Below are 22,055 nucleotides of genomic sequence, written 5' to 3'. Positions count from 1 at the left end.
CAACTTCCTTACTTCAATATTTGCACATGGGAATTTTGGTGGATTTGATGGAATATAGATTTCTCAATGCTATATCCACACCTGTGGTATTTGTGGTGACACCTGATGTAATTGTAATATTAATAGATAACTAAATGGTGCAGTAGAAAGATAAGCTTTCAATGAAGATGGTTTGGCAGTGACAATAACTTGGACAGAGTTAAACAATACAAATAGATTTAAAATTCAGATGGAAGTTGTCAATATACCTCATAATAATTGAGATGTAATGGAAAGTATGCACATTTGCAGAGATTAATAGAACATGTGTTGGAAAACAGTGTTGTTATAATAGAAGATTTCATATTGACTGGGATAACTGGAAAAAGCCAAAGAATTTCTAGAATGTGTTGGTAATTTTATTTTAGAACAAATGATCTGATTTTTTTTTCTGTCTGGCACAACTAGGTTATCAAACAGAAAGAAGGGTCAGTTAGATATTCAGAACCAAGAAAGGCATGTTAAATGGAAGTAGGTGGGTAATAGCCACCTGATTAGCTTTCATATGCAGAAACACTTACCACCACCAACTATATTTCACAGTATGAAATTGAAGGCTTTCAGGAATGTGACCAATGAGTGTACATCTAGAATACATAATCAGAGTACAATAACGTTATGTGTGGGCTCAGTTACCTGGACAGTGGTGTGTAGGAAAGCGACTGCATACATTAGTGGTTTCCACATGGGCAGGTTGGAGTATTCTATTTGGTCTTGTGTGATTCCAGTAAATGTTCTTTTCAGTCCTGCATGCACACCTTGAGGAGGTTCATTGGTGAATTTGATAGAAGACTGCAAAATAGAAAATATAAATTAATAATCAGTTAACAATGAAAGTGATGCCACAAAAGCAAAATACTGCAGATGTTAGAAATCTAAAATTTTAAAAAAATATCAGTTAGATATTCAGAACCAAGAAAGGCATGTTAAATGGAAGTAGGTGGGTAATAGCCACCTGATTAGCTTTCATATGCAGAAACACTTACCACCACCAACTATATTTCACAGTAAGTTTACGCCCTCCTGATTCCTCAACCCTGAGAAAAAGACAATATGCATTCACCCTGTCTATCTTTGCCCTCATACCTGTGTAAGATTACCCCTCATTCTCCTATGCTCCACCTACTCAACCTCTCTTCATAACTTAGCCCCTCAAGTCCTGGCAGCATTCTCATAAATCTCCTCTGAACACAATATTCCAAATGTGGCCTCACCAACATATTGTGCAATTGTAACATAACTTTCAAGCTTCTACACTCGATACTCTGACTGATGAAGACCAGAGTGCCAAAGGTCTTCTTCACCACTCTTTCTACCTGTGAGCCACATTCAAGGAAACATGCACTTCAAGGTCCCTCTGTTCAACAATTCTCCACAGTGCCCTGTGAATGTTCTACCTTGATTTGTCTTCCCAAAATACATTTATCCAAATTAAACTCCATTTGCCATTCCTCAGCCCACGTACACAGCTGATCAAGTTGCCTAACACCTTCACTGACAATGACACCACCTATTTTAGTGCCATCTTCAAACTTGCTACTCACATTTCATACATTCTCATCTAAATCATTGATGTACAGTTCGTGACATATAGCAAAGGCCCTATCACCGAACCCTGGAGAATATCACTTGTCATGGGCCTCCAGTCCAAAAAATAACCTTCCATCATCATTCTCTGCTTCTAAACATCAAGCCAGTTGTGTTCCAATTAGCTAGCTCTCCCTGGATCCCAGGAAACATAACTTGCCATAGCAGCCTACCATGTGGAATCCTATCAATGGATTTACTTAAGTCCATGTAGACCACATCTACAGCCTTACCTTCATTGACCTTGAAGCTACAAAGTTAAGCCTTTCAAGGTCCAGAGGAGGCACAAGCACATTGAATTTACAATTTTGTGGGGTTAAGAGAGAAAAGATGATGAATGGAGGTAGTGGTTCCCTCCAGGATTACCATGTTATGAGCTGAGCAACATTTGGTTGCAATGGTACAGGACAAGAAGAGACAAAGTTCCAAGTTGATCTGGTGAAATGTTGATGTATTTCACTGACAATTTTGTCTCATTCACTAACATTATCCTGTCTGTATCCTGAGATCACAAAAGAGAATCCAACTCAAGAACTCATCTTGACTGTCCTACAGTTATTTGAAAAAAAACTAAATTTGATTAAGAATTATAGATTTCTGTGAATAGCTGAATCCTAAAGATTAAGGTCTAAAAATTTATGGAGCTCAAATTTCTTGCAGATAGGAGCAAAGGTGAGAGCAGGAAGGAGTTAAAGAGCAAGTTTTGATGCTGGTGAGTTCTACACTGCACAGGAACAAGAGTGGGAAGGATATAAAGAATTACTCTCATTGTTGGTGAGTTTCACTTTACAGGAGTGACAGTGGGTAGCACCTAAAAGACAAGTCTTGTTGCTGGTAAGTTTCAGGAGCATGAGCAGGAAAGAGTTAAAAGACCAAGCCTTGGTGATTGGCTAATTGGGCAGCAGATGCCAATAGGAAGAAAACAAGCTCAATTGGAGTGGTTTGGTGTAAGAATGGGGCCTTGAGGTTTTAGTTCAAGAGGTTTCAGTGAGATGAGGTGGAGTAAGCAATTGAAGGGTAAGTTGAGGTCTCTTTCTTATTGCACAGCTACAGCAATGGTATGTTTCTCTTGCAGAATGTGGGAAGTCTGGGAGATCTTTTGTGTCCTGTTTGGGCTTGTGGATTGTGAGTATGAGATTTGAAAAAAAAACATTTGGGGACCAAGTAGGACATTCACAGGCTTGAGATTGTGAATGCCATTGGCTTGTGGCTTGTGAGTATGTGCCATGTGCTAGTAGACTAGAAATAGGAAGATAGTATAGCTTAACACATTTAACAGTTTTATTGTTTAAGGAGATGATGCAGGAGGGAGGGCTTCATGTTTTTGCATCCTTAGGCTCTCTTCCAGGGATGGTGGGTGTATAGAGATGAGATGGCTTACATCTGACATGGAAGTAAACTTATATTCTTGGGAAGTCCACAGCATTCTGATGGGGTTGGGTTAGCAGTCAAAAGTTGTGGAAAAGAACAATACCAATGCCATTGCTTTTTTTTTAAATGTGTAGGTCCTGAAGAGTAAATATTGGCAGTCAAGAAGGAATCCAAAAAAGGATAACCTTAAGGGCAGTAATCTCTGGATTGTTGCCTGTGGCACATGCTAGTGAGGGTAAGAATAGGATTATATGTTAGATAAATATGTGGCTGAGGATTTTGGTGTAGGTTTCAGATTTGTGGATCATTGGGATCTCTTGTGGTGAAGACATAACATGTACAAAAAGGGACAAGTTCCACCTAAACTCAAAGGGGGGCCAACGTCCTTTTGGTTAGATTTATTAGAGCTAATGGGGTGGTTTTAAACAAGATTGGCACAGGGATGGAAACAATAGTGTTAGTTCAAGTGATGAAACAGCTGTGGTAAAGGTAGATGTAATGATAGGGGATAAACGTAGTCAGTTGGATGGGTTTAATTGTTTTAATGTGAGAACTATTAAGAGTAAAAGTGAACTGAGAGCATGGATTAATACAGGAACTTGGTTGTCACAGGCAGGAATGGCTGCTTGATGTTCGTTGTTTAGATGCTTTGAAAGGAATAGGGGAGGGGGTTAAAGAAGACTGGAGTGGTGTTGCTAATCAGGGATAGTATCATAGCTGCAGAAAGGGAGGATGTCATAGAAGGAAATTCTATTGAGGGATTGTTGGTGGATGTCAGAAATAGGAAGGGAGCATTTGGGGTTCTATAGCACCCCAATAGCCACTGAGACAATAAGAAGCACGTAACTAAACAGACTTTTGCAAAGATGCAAATATAACATGGTTGATGTCATAGGTGAATTCAGCTTGCTAATATTGACTGGCACCTCCTTAGTCCAAAAGGTTAGATGAGGCAGAATTTATTAGGTGTGTCTGGGAAGGATTCCTGACAAAATATGTGGATAGGCCAATAAAAGGCAAAGCCATACTGGATCTAGTACTAGATTATAGAGCTCTTGATGCAAGAGCATTTTGGAGACAGTAACTACAACTCCCTGAACTTAAGCACATGGAGACACATGAAGCTATGGACAAAGATAGGAACAGACGATATGGAAAGGTGATTACTTGGGGAAGGGAAAATTATGATGGTAATAGGCAGGAACTTGGGAGCATAAATTGGGAACAGATGTTCTTAAGGAAATACACAGCAGAAAAGTGAAGGTTGGTTAGCATGCGGTTCGAGAAGGGGAGTGAGAAGGATTAAGATAAACCCCAAGCTGTTCTACACATATGAGGAACAGAACATGACTAGATTGAGGGGAGGATCACATAAAACTAAAGGGAGAAATGTGTTTAGAATGATGGTGAAATTTGGTAGCTCGGGATGAGGCATTTGAACGGGGACGTATATAAATGCGAGCACTCCCAGAAAGAAACACCAACAACTGCGCACTGGGAATGCCACCTCCACTGGTGATGAAATGTCTGCAAGCTAATTGCCAAGCTTGGTGAACTCTGCAAAGAGGAAATGAATCTGGAGGAAGAGGAGACGGGGAGGCCATTAATGAATACATTGCGTCAGTGTTTACCGGGAAGAGGTCAACATAGAACAAGCTAATGTGCTGGATCATATTGAGGTTAATAGAAGGAAGATTGGAGCTTTTGGAAAAACATTGGGACGGTTAAGTCCCCAGGGCCAGGCTAGATACACCCCACATTACTATGGGAAGTGAGGGAAGAGATTGCTGAGACTTTAGTGGTGACTTTTGAGTCATCACTGGCCATAGGAGTAGTACCAGATGATTGAAAGGTGGCACATGTAGTTCCTTTGTTCAAACAGGGAATAGGGATAACCTTGGGAATTACAGACTGGAGAGCCAAACATCAATGGTGGGCATATTATTGGAGAAGATTCTTAGAGACAGAATATGCAAGCATTTGGAGAAGCATAGTCTTATGCGAGATAGTCAACATAGTTTAGTGAAGGACAGGCTGTGTTTCATGACCCTACTTGAATTCCTTGAGGCACGGTCAGAAATTCAAGAGGCATGGAGTCCATGGAAACATGGCTGTGTAGATTTGGAATTGGCTTACCTGCAGCATACAAGATGGTAATAGATACAGCATATTTTACCTGGAAGTTGGAGACTAGTGTTGTTCCACAGGGATCTGTTCTGGGATCCCTACTCTTTCTGATATTTGTAAATGACTTGGATATGGAAGGACGGGTTAGCAAGCTTGCAGATATGTTGGCTGATGATGATGTGGAAGCTTTATGCCACAAAGGGACATAGATAAGATGCAGAGTTGGGCAGAGAAATGGTAGATAGAGTTTAATCCAGAAAAGTGTGAAATGATTCACTTTGGAAGATAAACCTTGAAGTTGGAAGTACCAGGTTAATAGAAAGATTCCTAGAATTCTATAATTTGCTATAATCCCTATATTGACCTGTGAGAGCAAATGAGAATTGGGGAAAGGACACCCCTTTGACTCTACCTCAATGCATCCCTTGGCCCTGTAAGTAATCCCACAGTTATGGCTTAACTGGTATTCCATTGGTAGATTGTAGGTAACACAAGTATCTTGAATGCTCAACAAATTCCATAATCATTCTGAACCAGAGGTTACATCTCAGAGCAATCTAAGGCAACTGTGAATCTAGTTCACTTTACTTGCTCCCCAACCTGCTGCTGGTTAACAGTACAGCTACTAACCTGTAGCAGTGTAATGGGAAACTTCGGATGTGGTTCAGTGGTGATCCATACTCGGAAAGATTCATTCACATTCTCGCTTGTATTTAGAATCTCCAAGAGCTCATCCATAAACTCCAGACCCAAGTGGCAGTTTTGCAGCAAGACCCATCCACCCTGTGGTGTGTAAAACAAAAGTAAGTTTATCCAGACTGAGAAAACTTTGGGAATTACTGTAGATCACTCATAACACTTCAATGACTATAAAGATTAGAAAAAAAGAGCATGTAGTACTATGCTGAAACCTGCAGAATGTTATGGTTTTGAATGAATTGATTTGGTGAATGATGTTTTGAAAGGGTTATATTGTATAAAGAGAGAAGCCACTTTTTTTTAGTGAAATAGATAAAGCTAGGAATTTCCCTGAGGAGCTCCTATCAGACTGATATTTTATCCCTGGAAGTGACGGAAACGGGGCTTTCTGCAAACTTCCAGGAAAGTGAGTGGAGCTGCAGCAGCTTCAAGGATTTTCCTGGACCGAGTCTCACAAAAGTTAATAACTGCTGTACATGCTGCAAACCTGATATAAAGACAGAAATACTTTATAAAGTACAGCCCATACAGCATCGGTGTAGAGAACAGAATCCAGACAACCAGCATTATGAGAAGATGGGTGGTGAGGAGTTTGTTTGGGCTTTGTCACAGATTTTTAAATAATTGCTTGTCAGATTAGGAAACCTAACCAAAAATATTCTAAGGAACATAACCAATCTGCTGTCATAGTAATAGTGCCATGCAACACAGAAATGCCATTTGGTGTGCCATGTCTGTGTCAACATCAAGCATCTACTGTACCTGTACTAATTTCAATTATCAGAATTTGTACTGTAGCCCATTATGCTTTGATTTGATTGGTCAACCAAGTATTCTTAAAAGTGAGAATACTTGTTATCAAGTAGTACATTCCACCTCAACCAGTTTCTGGATGATAAATTCCTTCCTTAAATCCTCTCCAAACTTGTAACTCCTCACCTTAAACCTATGCTTTTTAATTTTATACCATGGAGAGCAGTTTCTCACTTTGTACCCTATCTATGCCTCCATTGATCCAAGAAAATCCCAGCCTATCCTGCCCCATAGTTGCAGTCAGTTGTACCGCACAGAATCGGGCCCTATAGCCCATCACGTCCAAGTCACCTGCCTGTCTACACTAATCCTGTTTGTTTTCACTAGGAACATATCTTTCCATGTATAGCCTATTTACATATCTGTTTAAATACCTCTTAAACATAGAAATTGTCTCTCTTAAAAAATGAAATGTTCCATTCCATGCAAAATATCCTGTGAATTTCTTTGCATGATCTCCACTGTAGTCATGTCCTTCCTATAGTACAATAAGCAGGATTGCACACAATATTTCAGCTATAACATGTCCATGTTTTTTTTTAAAAAAAAATAGGGATTAATCAAAATGGTTAGCATGGCTTTCTTAGGGGGAAAATACATTCGGTCAAGTTCACTGCTTTTTTTATGAGTAGGGAACAGTGTAGTCTCAATGTACTATAGTAATGCATGTTGGCAAAATGGATCCACAAATGCTTTTAACAGAGGTAGGAGGTGATGGGAGAATATTGTTTTTTTTTAACTGATAGGAAGTATAGAAATTGGTGAATATGTCCAAGGATCTCTGACTGTGGCCGCACAGGTAGTGTAATAGAGCTTTGACTAGTTGCCAATCCAGACATCAGGAATCTGGAGAGGAGGGGACTTTAATCAGGTCCACTGCCTGAGAATAAAAGGCAGCAGTAGCAGGTAGCTGCAGCATTATAGTTCTTTACCAATAGGCATATGGGATTAGTAAATGCAAATTAAAGGAAGGCAGGGGTAAGCGCAGTGGCCATCGTCTGAGTGGACAGAGTCGGCATGGTGATCTTGAGGCTTTAGCTCTTTGAATCCTCAGAAGAGAGGCTTCACTCAGAAAGCAAAGGAAAGAAAGTCAAGTTTTTTTCATTCTCTGCTTTATATTTGCTCAGCTAGAAACAGTAGGGATGACAAGCAGGATAGTGAAATGCTTCTCCTACGGGATGTGGGAAGGCAGGGAGACCTCCAGTGTCCCTGATGACTACAACTCTGAGAGGTGATTCCAGCTGCAGCTTCAAACAAACCACATTAAGGAGTTGGAGCTGGAACCGGATGAACTCTGGATCATTTGGGAGGCTGAAGGGCTGAAAGATAGGATGTATAGAGAGGTAGTTGCACCCAGGAAACTGGGTGACAGTCAGGAAAGGGGTTAAGGAGCCAGTGAAGAGAACCACTGTGACCACCCCCTCAACAACAGGCTTATCACGTTGGATACTGTTGGTGGGAGATGACTTGACAGAGAAGAATTTCTGGCACTGAGTCTGCCCTGAGTCTCAGAAGGGAAGGGCAGAGAAGAAGCACACTGTGGTGATGGAGGATTTGTTTGTTAGGGGAATGGACAGGAGGTTCTGTGGTTGAGAATGAGATTCCAAGGTAGTATGTTGCCTCCTGGATGCCAGGGTCCTCAGGATGATATCTCCGATTGAGTCCTCAGCATTTTTAAGTGGAAGGTGAACAGCCAGAAGTCGTGGTCTAAGCAGATACCAATGACATGGGTAGGGCAAGTGACAAGGTTCTGCAGAGGGGGTTAGGTGCTAAGCTAAAGGGCAAGACCTCCAGGGTTGTGATCTCAGGACTGCTACCCATGCCACATGCTGGTGAGGCTTCAATTAGGCAAATTATACAGTTTAATACATGGCTAAGGCGTTGGCATAGGAGGCAGAGCATAAGATTTTTAGATCATTGCGTTCTCTACCAGGGAAGGTGGGATCTGTACAGAAGGGATGGTTTGCATCTGATTTGGAGGTGGACAAATATCCATGTGGGAAGGTTTGTTAATGTAGCATAGTGGGTGAGAGTTGCAAGGGGATGAGAACCAGAGTGCCAGAATAGTTACAGGAGAAGTTGTGGAGGTAAATGTTGGTAAGACCTCAGACAAAGTTAAGAATCAAAAGGTTGAGCTAGTGCAGATGGTGTCCTAAGCTGCCTGTTTCAATACAAGACGTAAAGTGGGAAAGGCAAGTAATAGTGTTGAAGATGAGGTAGCTGGTTTACAAATGGAGGCAATGCATAGTGAGGAGAGGCTGATATGGGGAAATTGCAGTCAACAGGAAGAGTTGCAATGTAAAAGGTGGACAAAATTGTAAAGGGTGAATATAGGACTGAAGGTGTTGTATTTGAATGAGTGCAGTATACAGAATAAGGGAGATGAACTTGCAGCACAGTTGCAGATTGGCAGGTATGATGTAGGCATCTCTGATTCATGGCTGGAAGATTACAGCTGGGAGCTTAATGTCCATGAATACACATTGTATTGAAAGAATAAGCAGGAAGGCAGAAGGCTGCCGTTGCTCTGTTGGTTTAAAAAAAATGAAATCAAATCATGAGAAAACGGTGACATAGGGTCAGAAGGTGTAGAATAATTGTGGATAAAGCTAAGGAACTGCAGGGGTAAAAAGAGCCTGTCGGAAGATGAATGCAGACTGAGAACAGTTGTAAGGATGTGGTCTACAAGTTACAATGGGAGATGGAAAAAGCATGCCAAAAGGGCAATGTTACAATAGTCATGGGGTACTTCAATATGCAGGTAGATTGGGAAAATCAGGTTGGCGCTGGATAACAGGAGGGGGAGTTTCTAGAGTTCCTACAAGATGCCTTTTTAAAACAGCTCGTGGTTGAGCCCAATTGAGGATCAACTATTCTGGATTTGTTGCACAATGAACCAGAATTGATTAGAGAGCTTAAGGTAAATGAATTCTTGGGGGCAAGTGATGATAATATGATCAAATTCACCCTGAAAATTGAGAAGAGAAGCTGAAGTCAGACATATCAGTATTACAGTAGAATAAAAGGAATTAGAGGCATGAGAGAGGAGTTAGCCAGAATTGATTGGAAAAGAACATTGGCAGGTATGACAGCAAAGCAACAATGGCTGGAATTTCTGGAAGCCTTTCGGAAGGCACAGGATATGTACATCCCAAACAGGAAGAAATATGCTAAAGGAAAAATGACACGATTGTGGTGAAGCCAACATAAAAGCCAAAGAGGGCATGTAATAGGGCAAAAATTAGTGGAAAGTGAGAGGATACCAACAGAAGACAACTAAATAAAAAGTCATTATTGGCTAGCTTATTTTCATATTCCATTGTTATCTTGTTAATATTAAAGAGGATATCAAAAGTTTCTTAAGCTACATAAAGCACAAGACAGGCAATAGTGGACAGACTGCTGGAAAACAATGTTGGAGAGGTAGTAATGGGGTCAAGGAAATGGTGGTGAACTGAATAAGTGTTTTGTATCAGTCTTCACTGTTGAAGATCCTAGCAGTATGGTGGAAGTTCCAGGTGTCAGGGGCATAAGGTGTCTGAAACTAGAGAAAAGGTTCTTGGGAAACTGGAAGGTTGAAGGTAGATAAGTCACCTGGACCAGATGGTTTACACACCTGAGTTCTGAAAGAGGTGGCTGAAGAGATCATGGAGGCATTAATAATGATCTCTCAAGAATCACTAGATTCTGGATTGGTACTGGAAGACTAAAAAAAATTGCAGATGTCACTCCACTCTTCCAGAAGGGACAGAAGCAGAAGAAAGGCCACTATAGGCCAGTTAATCTGACCTCATTGGTTGGGGAGATGCTGGAGTCGATTTTTAAGGATGCGGTCTCAGGGTACTTGGAGGCACATGATAATATAAACCACACACACAACGTGCTGGAGGAACTCGGCAGGTTGGGGAGCATCCGTGGAAATGAACAGTCAACGTTTCAGGCTGAGACCTTTCATCAGGACTGTATACAGGCCATAGTCAGCATGGTTTCTTCAAGGGAAAATCTTGCCTGACAAATCTGTTGTAATTTTTGCAGGAATGCCAGGCAGGATGTTGGAATGCTCCTCTTGCAGGATGTGGGAAGTCAGGGAGACCTCTGGTGTCCCTGATGACACCTGCAAGAAGTATATCCAGCTGCAGCTCTTAACAAACCGCGTTAGGGAACTGGAGAAGGAGCTGGATGACTTCTGGATCATTCGGGAGAATGAGGTGTTTATAGATAGTAGCTACAGGGAGGCAGTGTCGCCAAAAGGAGCAGCACACAGGTAATTGGTTTACCGTCAGGCGAGGAAAGGGGAAAGGGCAGGCAGAGCAGGGCTCCCCTGTGGCCATACCCCTCAACAAGTATACCGATTTGAATACCGTTGGGGGTGTGACTTACCTGGGACAAGCTGTGGAAGCCGGATCTCTGGCACTGAGTCTGGTTCTGTAGTGCAGAAGTGGGGGAGGAAGATGAGGAGAGTGGTAGTGATAGGGGACTCGATAGTTAGAGGTACAGACCGGAGGTTCTGTGGTTGTGACAGAGACTTTCGGATGGTTTGTTGCCTCCTGGGTGCCAGGATCAGAGATGTCTCTGATCACCTGCACAGCATTCTGAAATGGGAGAGTGAGCAGCCAGATGTCATGGTACACATCGGTACCAATGACATAGGAAGAAAGAGTGAGGAGGTCCTGAAGAGTGAGTATAGAGAGCTTGGTAGGAAGTTAAAAAGCAGGACCTCGAGGGTGGTAACCTCAGGATTGCTACCTGTGCCACGTGCCAGTGAGGGGAAGAATAGGATGCTCTGGAGGATGAGCACATGGCTCAGGAACTGGTGTATGGGGCAGGGTTTCAGATTTCAGGATCATTGGGACCTCTTCTGGGGCAGGTGGGACCTGTACAAGAGAGACGGGTTACACCTGAACTACAGGGGGACCAATATCCTTGCAGGGAGGTTTGTTAGTGCTATTGGGGGGGGGGGGTTTAAACTAGATTTGCAGGGTTATGGGAACCAAAGTGACAGAGTAGATAGTGGAGCAGGGGTGAAAACAAATGATAAAGTTTCATGCAAAGTCACAAATAGTGTTGTGTGCGGTGGTAATAAACATCTTCTGAGATGTGTCTATTTCAATGCGAAGAGTATTGTGGGGAAGGCTGATGAGCTGAGGGTGTGGATTGACACAAGGAATTATGACATTGTAGCCATTAGTGAAACTTGGCTACAGGAGGGGCAGGACTGGCAGCTTAATGTTCCAGGGTTCCGATGTTATAGAGGCAGTGGACTGCAGGGTGGGGTGCTGGCATTGCTAGTCAGGGAAAATGTTACAGCAGTGCTTAGGTAGGACAGATTAAGGGGCTTGTCTACAGAGGCCATATGGGTGGAGCTGAGAAAAAGGAAAGGTATAGACCACCCAATAGTCAGTGAGAATTGGAGGAGCAAATCTGCAGAGATAGCAGACAACTGCAGGAAACAAAGTTGTGATAGTAGGGGATTTTAATTTTCTGCATATTGATTGGGACTCCCATACTGTTAAAGTCTAGATGGGTTAGAGTTTGTAAAATGTGTTCAGGAAAGTTTCTAAATCAATATATAGAGGTACTGATGAGAGAGGATGAAATATTAGATCTTCTATTAGGAAATGAGTTAGAACAGGTGATGGAAGTGTGAGTAGGGGAGCACTTTGATTCCAGTGATTATAACAACATTAGTTTCAACTTAATCATGGATAAAGATAGATCTGGTCCCTGGGTTGAGGTTCTAAATTGGAAATAGGCCAAATTTGAAGAAATGAGAAAGGATCTAAAGAGGGTATTTCCTCAGACCTTGAAGGAGACTAGTGTTGAAATTGCAGGGGCCCTTGCAGATATATTTAAAATGTCAGTATCTACGGGTGAGGTGCCGGAGGATTGGAGGATAGCTCATGTTGTTCCACTTTTTTAAAAAAGGCACAAAAAGTAATCTGGGAAATTATAGGCTGGTAAATTTGACATCTGTAGTAGGTAAATTATTGGAAGGAGTACTAAGAGATAGGATCTACAGGTATTTGGATAGACAGGGACTTATTACGGAGAGTCAACACAGCTTTGTGTGTGGTAGGTCAAGTTTAACCAATCTATTAGAGTTTTTCAAGGAGGTTACCAGGAAAGTGGATGAAGTCTACATGGACTTCAGTAGGGCCTTTGACAAGGTCCCGCAGGTTAGGAAGATTCAGTCGCTAGATATACATGGTGAGGTAGTAAATTGGATTAGACATTGGCTGAATGGGAGAAGCCGGAGAGTGGTAGTGGAGGATTGCTTCTCTGAGTGGAGGCCTGTGACTAGTGGTGTGCCACAGGGGTCAGTGCTGGGTCCATTGTTATTTGTCATCTATATCAATGATCTGGATGATAATGTGGTAGATTGGATCAGCAAATTTGCTGATGATACAAAGATTGGAGGTGTGGTGGACAGTGAGGAAGGTTTTTAAAGCTTGCAGAGGGATCTGGACCAGCTGAAAAAATGGGGTGAAAAATGGCAGATGGGAGTTTAATACAGACAAGTGTGAGGTATTGCACTTTGGAAGGAGAAACCAAGGTAGAACATACAAGGTAAATGGTAGGGCACTGAGGAGTGCAGTAGAACAGAGGGATCTAGGAATACAGATACAAAATTCCCTGAAAGTGGCATCACAGGTAGATAGGGTCATAAAGAGAGCTTTTGGTACATTGGCCTTTATAAATCAAAGTATTGAGTAGAAGAGTTGGAATGTTATGGTGAGGTTGTATAAGGCATTGGCGAGGCCGAATTTGGAGTATTGTGTACAGTTTTGGTCATCGAATTACAGGAAGGATATTAATAAGGTTGAAAGAGTGCAGAGAAGGTTTACAAGGATGTTGCCGGGACTTGAGAAACTGAGTTACAGAGAAAGGTTGAATAGGTTAGGACTTTATTCCCTGGAGTGTAGAATAATGAGGGGAGACTTGATAGAGGTATATAAAATTATGATGGGTATAGATAGAGTGAACGCAAACAGGCTTTTTCCACTGAGGCTAGGGGAGAAAAAAAACAGGACATGGGTTAAGAGTAAAGGGGGAAAAGTTTAAAGGGAACATTGGGGGGGGGGGGGCGGCTTCACACAGAGTGGTGAGAGTGTGGAATGAGCTGCCAGATCAAGTTGTAAATACGGGCTCACTTTTAACATTGAAGAAAAACTTGGACAGGTACGTGGATGAGAGGTGTATGGAGAAATATGGGCCAGGTGCAGGTCAGTGGGACGAGGCAGACAAATGGTTCGGCACAGCCAAGAAGGGCCAAAAAGCCTGTTTCTGTGCTGTAATGTTTTATGGTTCTATGGAATAAGAAGCAGAATAGACAAAGGAAAATTAGTGTATGGTGTGTACTTGGATTTTCAGAAGGCCTTTGACAAAGTGTAACACAAGGCTGCTTAACAAGCTACGAGCTCATGGTATTACAGGAAGATTCTAGCATGGATAAAGCAGTGGCTGATTGGCAGGAGGAAAAGTGTGGGAATAAAAGGAGCCTTTGCTGGCTGACTGCTGGTGACTAGTGGTGTTCCATAGGAGTCTGTGTTGGGACTGATCCTTTTTGTGTTATTTGTCAATGATTTGGATGATGGAATTGATGGCTTTGTTGGAAAAGTTTGCAGACAATTCAAAGATAGGCGGAGGGGCAGGTAGCTTTGAGGAAGTAGTCTACAGAAGGACAGATAAGGAGAATGGGCCAAGAAATGGTATACTGTCAGGGAATTGTATGGTCATGCACTTTGGTAGAAGAAATGAAAGGGTTGATTATTTTCTAAATGGAAAGAAAATACAAAAAACTGAGGTACAAGGGGACTTGGGAGACCTTGTGCATGATCCCTTAAAGTTAATTTGCATGTTGAATCTGGTGAGGAAGGCAAATACAATGTTAGCATTCATTACAAGAGGACTGGAATATAAAAGTAAGGATGTAATATTGAAACTTTATAAAGTACTGGTGAGGCCTTACTTGAAGTATTGTGAGCAGGTTTGGGCCCCTTATCTGAAAAAGGATTTGCTGAAACTAGAGAGGTTCAAAGGAGATTTGCAAAAATGATTCCAGGATTGAAATGCTTGTCATATGAAGAGTGTTTTATGGCTTTGGACCTGTATTCACTAGAATCCAGAAAAATGAGAAGTGATGTCATAGAAACCTATTGAATGGTGAAAGGGCTTGACAGCATGGATGTGAAAAGGATGTTTCCTTTGGTGGGAGAGCCTCCGAATAGAGGAGTGTCCTTTTAGAAGTTAGATGAGGAGGAATTTATTTAGCCAGAGAATGGTGAACCTATGCAATTCTTTGCCACAGGTAGCTGTGGCCAAGTCTTATGTATATTCAAGGTAGAGGGTGATAGATTCTTGACTGGTCAGGATTTGAAGATATATGGGGAGAAGGCAGGAGATTGGGACTGAGAGGAGCTGACTTGATGGGTCAAACTACCTTATTCTGCTCCTATATCTTATGGTCTTATAAGGCAGTAAAGAAGGCTTGAATTAGCCAGGAATAGAATATAAAAGCAGCTGAGTTGTGGTACAACTTTATAAATATTGACTTGGACACAGCTTGAATACTGTACACAGTTCTGGTTGCATATTTGAAGTCAAAATGTGTACAGCAGATCTTTTGACCTTGCTATGTTAGCTGATAACCTGAGTGTGCATCATGCCCATGGTAGACCCTGAACCATATTGGATCATTTTGAGAATGTGGCAAGTATGCATGTGATCTGAGTGATCATGCTGTGAGTAGATTGGGTCTCCTATGCACCGATGGCTCCCTCTATTCGCAGGGGCCTTTGAGTGTGCATGTTTTCATCTCTGAGAGCCCAGCTTCTAGCTCCCAAATTAAGTTGTCCAGTGTGTACAGTGGCTACCATGACTCAGTGAAAATATTTAATCCTACTCTCCATTGTTGTTCTTGCTCTCCACATATGTAATTGACACAAAACAAAATTCTGAAATATTTCATGACAAACAAGGAACATAACTGGGTTCTTGATGGCGTATAATACATATGAATGTGCTATATGGTAGAATATCAAAGACCTACATGTTTTTTTAAAAAAGGGCGGAAGAATTATATTGCTACATTATGCTGAGGATATTTTAGATGGTATTTAAATTAAGAGTACACGTATGAAGAAAGTGGATTGTACAGGAAGTGTGCACAATAGGGATCACAGATATAATCTATGTGCTCACTTTATTATGATTATAGCATCCAGCAATGCTAAACACTTTTCCGTTACATTCATGTTCATCTAAGTGTGCAGTTTAATGATCGCTTGTAACACCGAAGCACTGCTGACAGTGATTAAAACTGCTGAAAATCATTTCAAGGGTTTGAGAACTTTGATGAAATACAGGAACAGCGCAGAGAGTAAGTATCCTGACTGTCCAACACAGCTAGATAGATTAGCATAAAGAGCTCTGCATCAAAACCCAAGAATCAATCCAAACTACATATCTCTATCAATAAGGACCCCCATTTAAGCTTCATGTGCCCTGCATACATACATGTTTACCAGCACTCCAAGGTTCACACTGCTGATCAAAGTCCTGGGGTGTCTGGACTGTCTTGCACAGAGGGGTTAGAGAGACTGGGCTTGTACATGCTGGAATTAAGGAGATTGAGAGGGGATCTGATTGAAACATACAAGATTATTAAGGGATTGGACAAGGTAGAGGCAGGAATTATGTTCCAGATGCTGGGAGAGTCCAGTACCAGAGGGCATAGTTTGAGAATAAGGGGTAGGTCATTTAGGACAGAGTTAAGGAAAAACTTCTTCTCCCAGAGAGTTGTGGGGGTCTGGAATGCACTGCCTCAGAAGGTAGTGGAGGCCAATTCTCTGGATGCTTTCAAGAAGGAGCTAGATAGGTATCTTATGGATAGGGGAATCAAGGGATATGGGGACAAGGCAGGAACTGGGTATTGATAGTAGTTGATCAGCCATGATCTCAAAATGGCGGTGCAGGCTCGAAGGGCCAAATGGTCTACTTCTGCACCTATTGTCTATTATCAGACACTATTCAAGAAAATGCAATTGGTGGTTGGAGAGGTGGAGGGCTGTCATGGGAGGGAGTAGCTCATGATTAATTACACAGGTAGGTTAAGAAAAGTGTGCTGATAAATACTAGAACAGTGATAGATAATTTTTGATAATTATGTCTTCTAAAATCCTCATTGGCCCACCATCACAATACCTCTTTTTACATAAAAGATACAAATGACACAAGCAGGCACCTATTGTTGTCTCTTTCTCTCTATTAATCCAGCCCTCCACCTTTCATATTTTTGAAATGAACATAAAATTCTCCATGTTTGTGACAATCTAACAGCTGATAGACCAAACTGAAACTTTACCTGGAATGTGCAGACAGGGGTTGGGGAAATACAATTCCTAAAATGCATAGTTAAAGCCTGGATCTTCTACACCTCAATTTGAATGCAAAGTCTGATGACCAGCATTTCCATTCCAATACAGCACAGGCAAAAGCCATCAGGTGTTCTATTGGAAGATTTGACTTTATCATGTAGTTTCAATGTTGCCATGTAAGTTTAAACTGCAGCAAACAAAGGTCTGGATATTAATGTAAACTCCCCAACAAAACTGCATGTCACTCAGGATACTTTAAATAGGACAGTATGAGCAAAGGTGGATCATATATCCTGTGAATGCTAAATAAGTTGCCACTAGATTGTTGCATTTGACATGGTTCTCATTAAATCAAAAATCATGTAATTAGCTACCACTGCCATACTGACTTTGTAATAGAAGCTACATTAAAAATATGCACTTGATTCACAACAAAAATTGGAAACAATTGCCATCTATAGTATTAATAAAAATAGTGACTCGGTGTTTGAGCCAATACCACAGAAATGGACCTGCTAAGTTCTGACTTCATACTGCATTTGGAGAGGCCTTCCAGTAACAAGACAATCAAAAATTACCACACTGTTTTGATTAATGAGAATGCTGGGATAATTTAAGGATATAAAGTTCATGATAATCTTTGGAATCCTGAAAATGAAAATTGCTGACATGGTATGAAATTTATTTTTGATTTCATACTATTCATAGATTTTTTTTTTTGTTTACTGACCTGTTGCATGGACATTGCCACCAGCTTTCTGGCATGAACTTCTTGTCCCTGACCCATGGATATTGCCCGACAATCTATAGAAATCGTATTATTTACTCTTCACATAAGTATCAACTGCAGTTCACTACATTAAATATTAAAGCGGTTATGGCTTAAATTGATTGCTTACCTTCACTGTGCAAGATGCATGAGATTTAAAGAATGCCAAGTAAGATGTCCAATCTCATTTTATAAGAATATTATGGGCGGCACAGCTGGTAGAGATATACCTTTCAGTGCCAGAGTGTTTGATCTAACCTTCAGATGCTGCTTGAGTGGAATATTCACATTTTCTCTGTAATCATGTGTGTTTCCTACTATTGCTCCAGATTCATCCCATATCTCAAAGGCATGTAGGTTGATAAGCTAATGAGCTAGTGGAAATTGCCTTGAGTGTGTAGGTGAGTGGTAGATATGGGGAAATTGCTGAGAATGAGGGGAAAATAAAATTGGATTAGTGCAGGAATAGCATAAATGAGTGATTGGCATTTGGTGTGGTCCTGTTTCCATCTGTATCTTCTGTGACTTTGTCATAATGACCATTCAAAGCAGGTGGAGCAAGGTTGGGCATTTCAAATCTTTCACTATTTTCCCATTCAAATTTCAGGCTGTGGAGGTGAATTAAAAAAAAACATGCCAATCACAAGGTGAAGGATTCTGGGTTGGATTAATTGTACCCTATTTACTCCAATTGAAGAAACTCTAAGGAATTTAAAAAGATGTAAGTAAGCCTTGCAGATTCAAAATATCCATCCAAATTCACATAGTGGTTTAATTTACCTATCCTTTTCGCTCATACTGGAAGAGGCTCTGGAAGTTTAGCTGACTCTGGGGGTGGACAACCAGCTTACCCTTTTTATAGTCTGGCTCGTGTGACTTGGCCTTTGATTAATTGTTCTCAATAAAAACAAAAGATAAAGGCAGATCAAGGGAAGAAGTGTTATATTGCTGAAAGGGAAGAGGAAAAATACTAGACAGGCAGAAGAGTGAAGCAGAAGAGACTTGCCATAAACTATCAAGAAAGACCTAAAGGTACATAAGTCACCAGGACCAGATGAATTACACCCTAGAGTTCTGAAAGAGGTAGTGGTACAGATTGTGGAAGCATTAGTAATGATCTTTAAAAACCATTGGACTCTGGCATGGTGCCAAAGGACTGGAAAATTGCAAACATTATTCCACTCTTTAAGAAAGAAGGAAGGCAACAGAAAGGAAATTATAGACCAGTTAGCCTGACCTCAGTGGTTGGGAAGATGTTGGTGTCAATTGTTAAGGATGATGTGATGGAGTACTTGGTGACACAGGACAAGATGGTACAAAGTCCGTATGGCTTCCTTAAGGGAAGATCTTGCTTGACAAACCTGTTGGACTTCTTTGAGGTTAGATAAAGGTGATGTAGTGGATATTGTATATTTGGACTTTCAGAAGGCCTTTGACAAGATGACACATGTGAGACTGCCTACCAAATTAAGAGCACATGGTTTTACAGGAAAATTACTGTGATGGTTAGAGCAGGGGTCACCAATTTTTTCCGCACCACGGACTGGTTTAATATTGACAATATTCTTGCGGACTGGCTGACTGGGGTGGGGGGGGGGATGGGTGGTGTGGGTGTTAATCACGACTGGAATATAGGCAATAAGTCACTTATAAATGGCTAATACACTCAATTTCATTTCTAAAAGGGGTTATCTAACAAATTTAATATCAAACACACAGCGCATATTTTCCTTGTATGAACATATAAAATTATTGCAACGCACCAGTGAGAGGACAAGGTGGAGATTGATGTCCCCGTACCATGGCCACAGCAGTCGCAGTCCGGAGAGAGCGTCCGACTGAGCAAGGAGTGTGACAGGGTGCCTGCCTGCCCTCCTTATAGGTAGGTAGGATCTATTGGCTGACAAAGGTTTGGCTCGGAATGACTTTCAGTAGATCACAGCGAGGTAGCTGCTCTGCTACTTACAAAACCCTGAACCCGAATTAGGTCATCAGCAAATATTTTAGCACTGGGTTCCCCATGAACATTTGGTGTGCTAAACAGGTTTAGAGGCAGTGCCCATCTGTCCATGCTCCAGGCCAACCAGGAGGCATGCCCCAGGCACGAGGTGGCCGGTTACCCAAAGCCAACCAGTGATACCTGGCACAAGGGTATCACTGCATTTAGGCGACTGACCTTGCGTGCATTCAGGTTCAACAATGGGCATGACAGGGAATGAGGAAAGGTGCATCTGACTCGTATCGTTTCATTTCGCCAAATCATATAGTTTCCTCACATGCTTTGTGGCCTGGTGGTTGGGGACCACTGGGTGATTGGTAGGAGGCAGCAAATGGGAATAAAAGGATCCTTGCTTTTTGCCAGTGACTAGTGGTGTTCTGCATGGGTGGGTGTTGGGACCACTTCTTTTTATGCTGTGTATCAATGAATTAGATAATGGAATAGATGGTTTTGTTGCCAAGTTTGCAGATGAAATGAAGATTAGTGGAGGGGCAAGTAGTGTTCAGGTAGGCTGCTGAAGGACTTGAGACAGATTAGGAGAGTAGGCAGGAAAGTAGCAATTGAAATACAATGACAGGAAATGCATGGTCATTCACATTGGTAGATGGAATAAAGGTGCAGTCTATTTTCTAAACGGGGAGAAAATCCAAAAATCTGAGATGCAAAGGGACTTGAGAGTCCTTGTGCAGAGCACCCTAAAGGTTAACTTGCAGGTAGAGTCAGTGGTGAGGAAAGCAAATGAAATGTTAGCATTCATTTCAAGAGGTCTAGAATACAAGAGCAGTGATGTGATGCTAAGGCTTTATAATGCACTGGTGAGGCCACACCTTGAGTATTGTGAACAGTTTAAGAAAAGATGTGCTGGTATTGGAGAGGGTTCAAAGGAGGTTCACAAGGATGATTCTGGGAATGAAAGGGTTATCATATGAAGAACGTTCGGTAGCTCTGGCCTGTATTTGATGGAATTTAGAAGGATGAGGGGGGATTTCATTGAAACTTTTTGAATATTGAAAGGTCTAGACATGGTAGATGTGGAAGGGATGTTTCCCATGGTGGGAAGTCTAGGACAAGAGCGCACGGCCTCAGGATAGAGGGACATGCATTTAAAACAGATGTAGAGAAATTTCTTTAGCCAGAGTGTGGTGAATTTGTGGAATTTATTACCACAGAAGCTGGAGGCCAGGCTGTTGAGTGTATTTAAGGCAGAGCTTGATATATTCTTGATTGGATACTGCATCAAAGGTTACAGGGAGAAGGCTGGGGAGTGGGGCGGGTGGGGGAAGGATCAGCCATGATTGAATGGTGGAACAGTCTCAATGGGCCAAATGGCCTAATCCAGCTCCTACGTCTTGTGGTTTAACTCTGTAAAACAGAGGTGCACACACAGTAGTTTACTGACATTGTCAATAGGAAATGATTAAAGGAGTTTACTTAATCCCAAACAAGATCATACTGGCACAGCTTTGACAGTTATTATATTGAAAACATTTAAAGAAGGCCTATTAGTGGCAATCTGGAAAAAAAAATTAAAATATTGAAAATGATCATGAGCATATAAAATACTGCCATCCCAAGCAGATGTATTTAGACAATATCCATACCAATTTCAAGTTTCTTGGCCAATCCTTCAATCTGATTGCTGGGATCTGATCCCATGGACAAGAAACAGATGAGAGGAGTTAGTATGTCACTTTCTTCCCATGTTGTCTCCAGGTTTAGAATCACTGGCTCAGCATATTTTGATCCCATTGCATCGGAAATGTAGTATCGAGCTTGTGATAAAATTCTATCAGGACACCATGACCTGAGAAATGGAGAACAAATGCTGATGTGTTACTGTTCAGGAGCAGTGGAAGTTCAATAGAACAATTAGGTATATTCTACAGCAAAAGGAATACAGTATTGCAGAACAAATCTGTGGGAAAATTGCAAGGAGATCCAAGACTATAGAAAAGTGAGGGCATGTCATAATTCCACAATATCAAGATTGTAACAATGCATATAGGGCAATGGTGTGGGGAAACAGGAGGAACTTTCATGAGTACTGCTATGTACCTGAATCTAGGGATTAAGTGGTGAGAAATTACTTGGGGAATAGTGATCATAGATTTTGGAATATATATGGGAAAGGATGAGGGGCAGTTTTGTGAAATAGATGGACCATCTTGTATAAGTCCAAAGGTCCTCGATGGTGGCAGATAAAGTGGTTAATAAGGCATAAGGGATAGTGGACTTTATTAGTCAAGGTAGTGAATACAAAAGCAGGGAAGTATGC

At 41.5% G+C, this 22,055-nt stretch overlaps 1 protein-coding gene across 1 annotated transcript in view; it reads right to left on the bottom strand.

The window, feature by feature from the left end:
- The window catches only part of LOC132401348 (dynein axonemal heavy chain 8-like), an 895,336-nt gene that overhangs the window by 47,661 nt on the left and 825,620 nt on the right, over positions 1-22,055 (bottom strand). Inside the window, exons 83-86 of the mRNA XM_059983478.1 lie at positions 21,382-21,584; positions 17,743-17,816; positions 5,755-5,907; positions 676-831 (exon numbers count right to left, since the gene is read on the bottom strand). Of these exons, the coding sequence (XP_059839461.1) occupies positions 676-831; positions 5,755-5,907; positions 17,743-17,816; positions 21,382-21,584 (586 nt within the window). The remainder of the gene's footprint in view (positions 1-675; positions 832-5,754; positions 5,908-17,742; positions 17,817-21,381; positions 21,585-22,055) is intronic.

The sequence above is a fragment of the Hypanus sabinus genome, chromosome 10 (assembly GCF_030144855.1).
Source record: "Hypanus sabinus isolate sHypSab1 chromosome 10, sHypSab1.hap1, whole genome shotgun sequence".
Taxonomy (NCBI): Eukaryota; Metazoa; Chordata; class Chondrichthyes; order Myliobatiformes; family Dasyatidae; genus Hypanus; species Hypanus sabinus.
The sequence above is the reverse complement of the archived record's forward strand: the minus strand, read 5'-3'. Positions and strand labels throughout refer to the sequence as shown.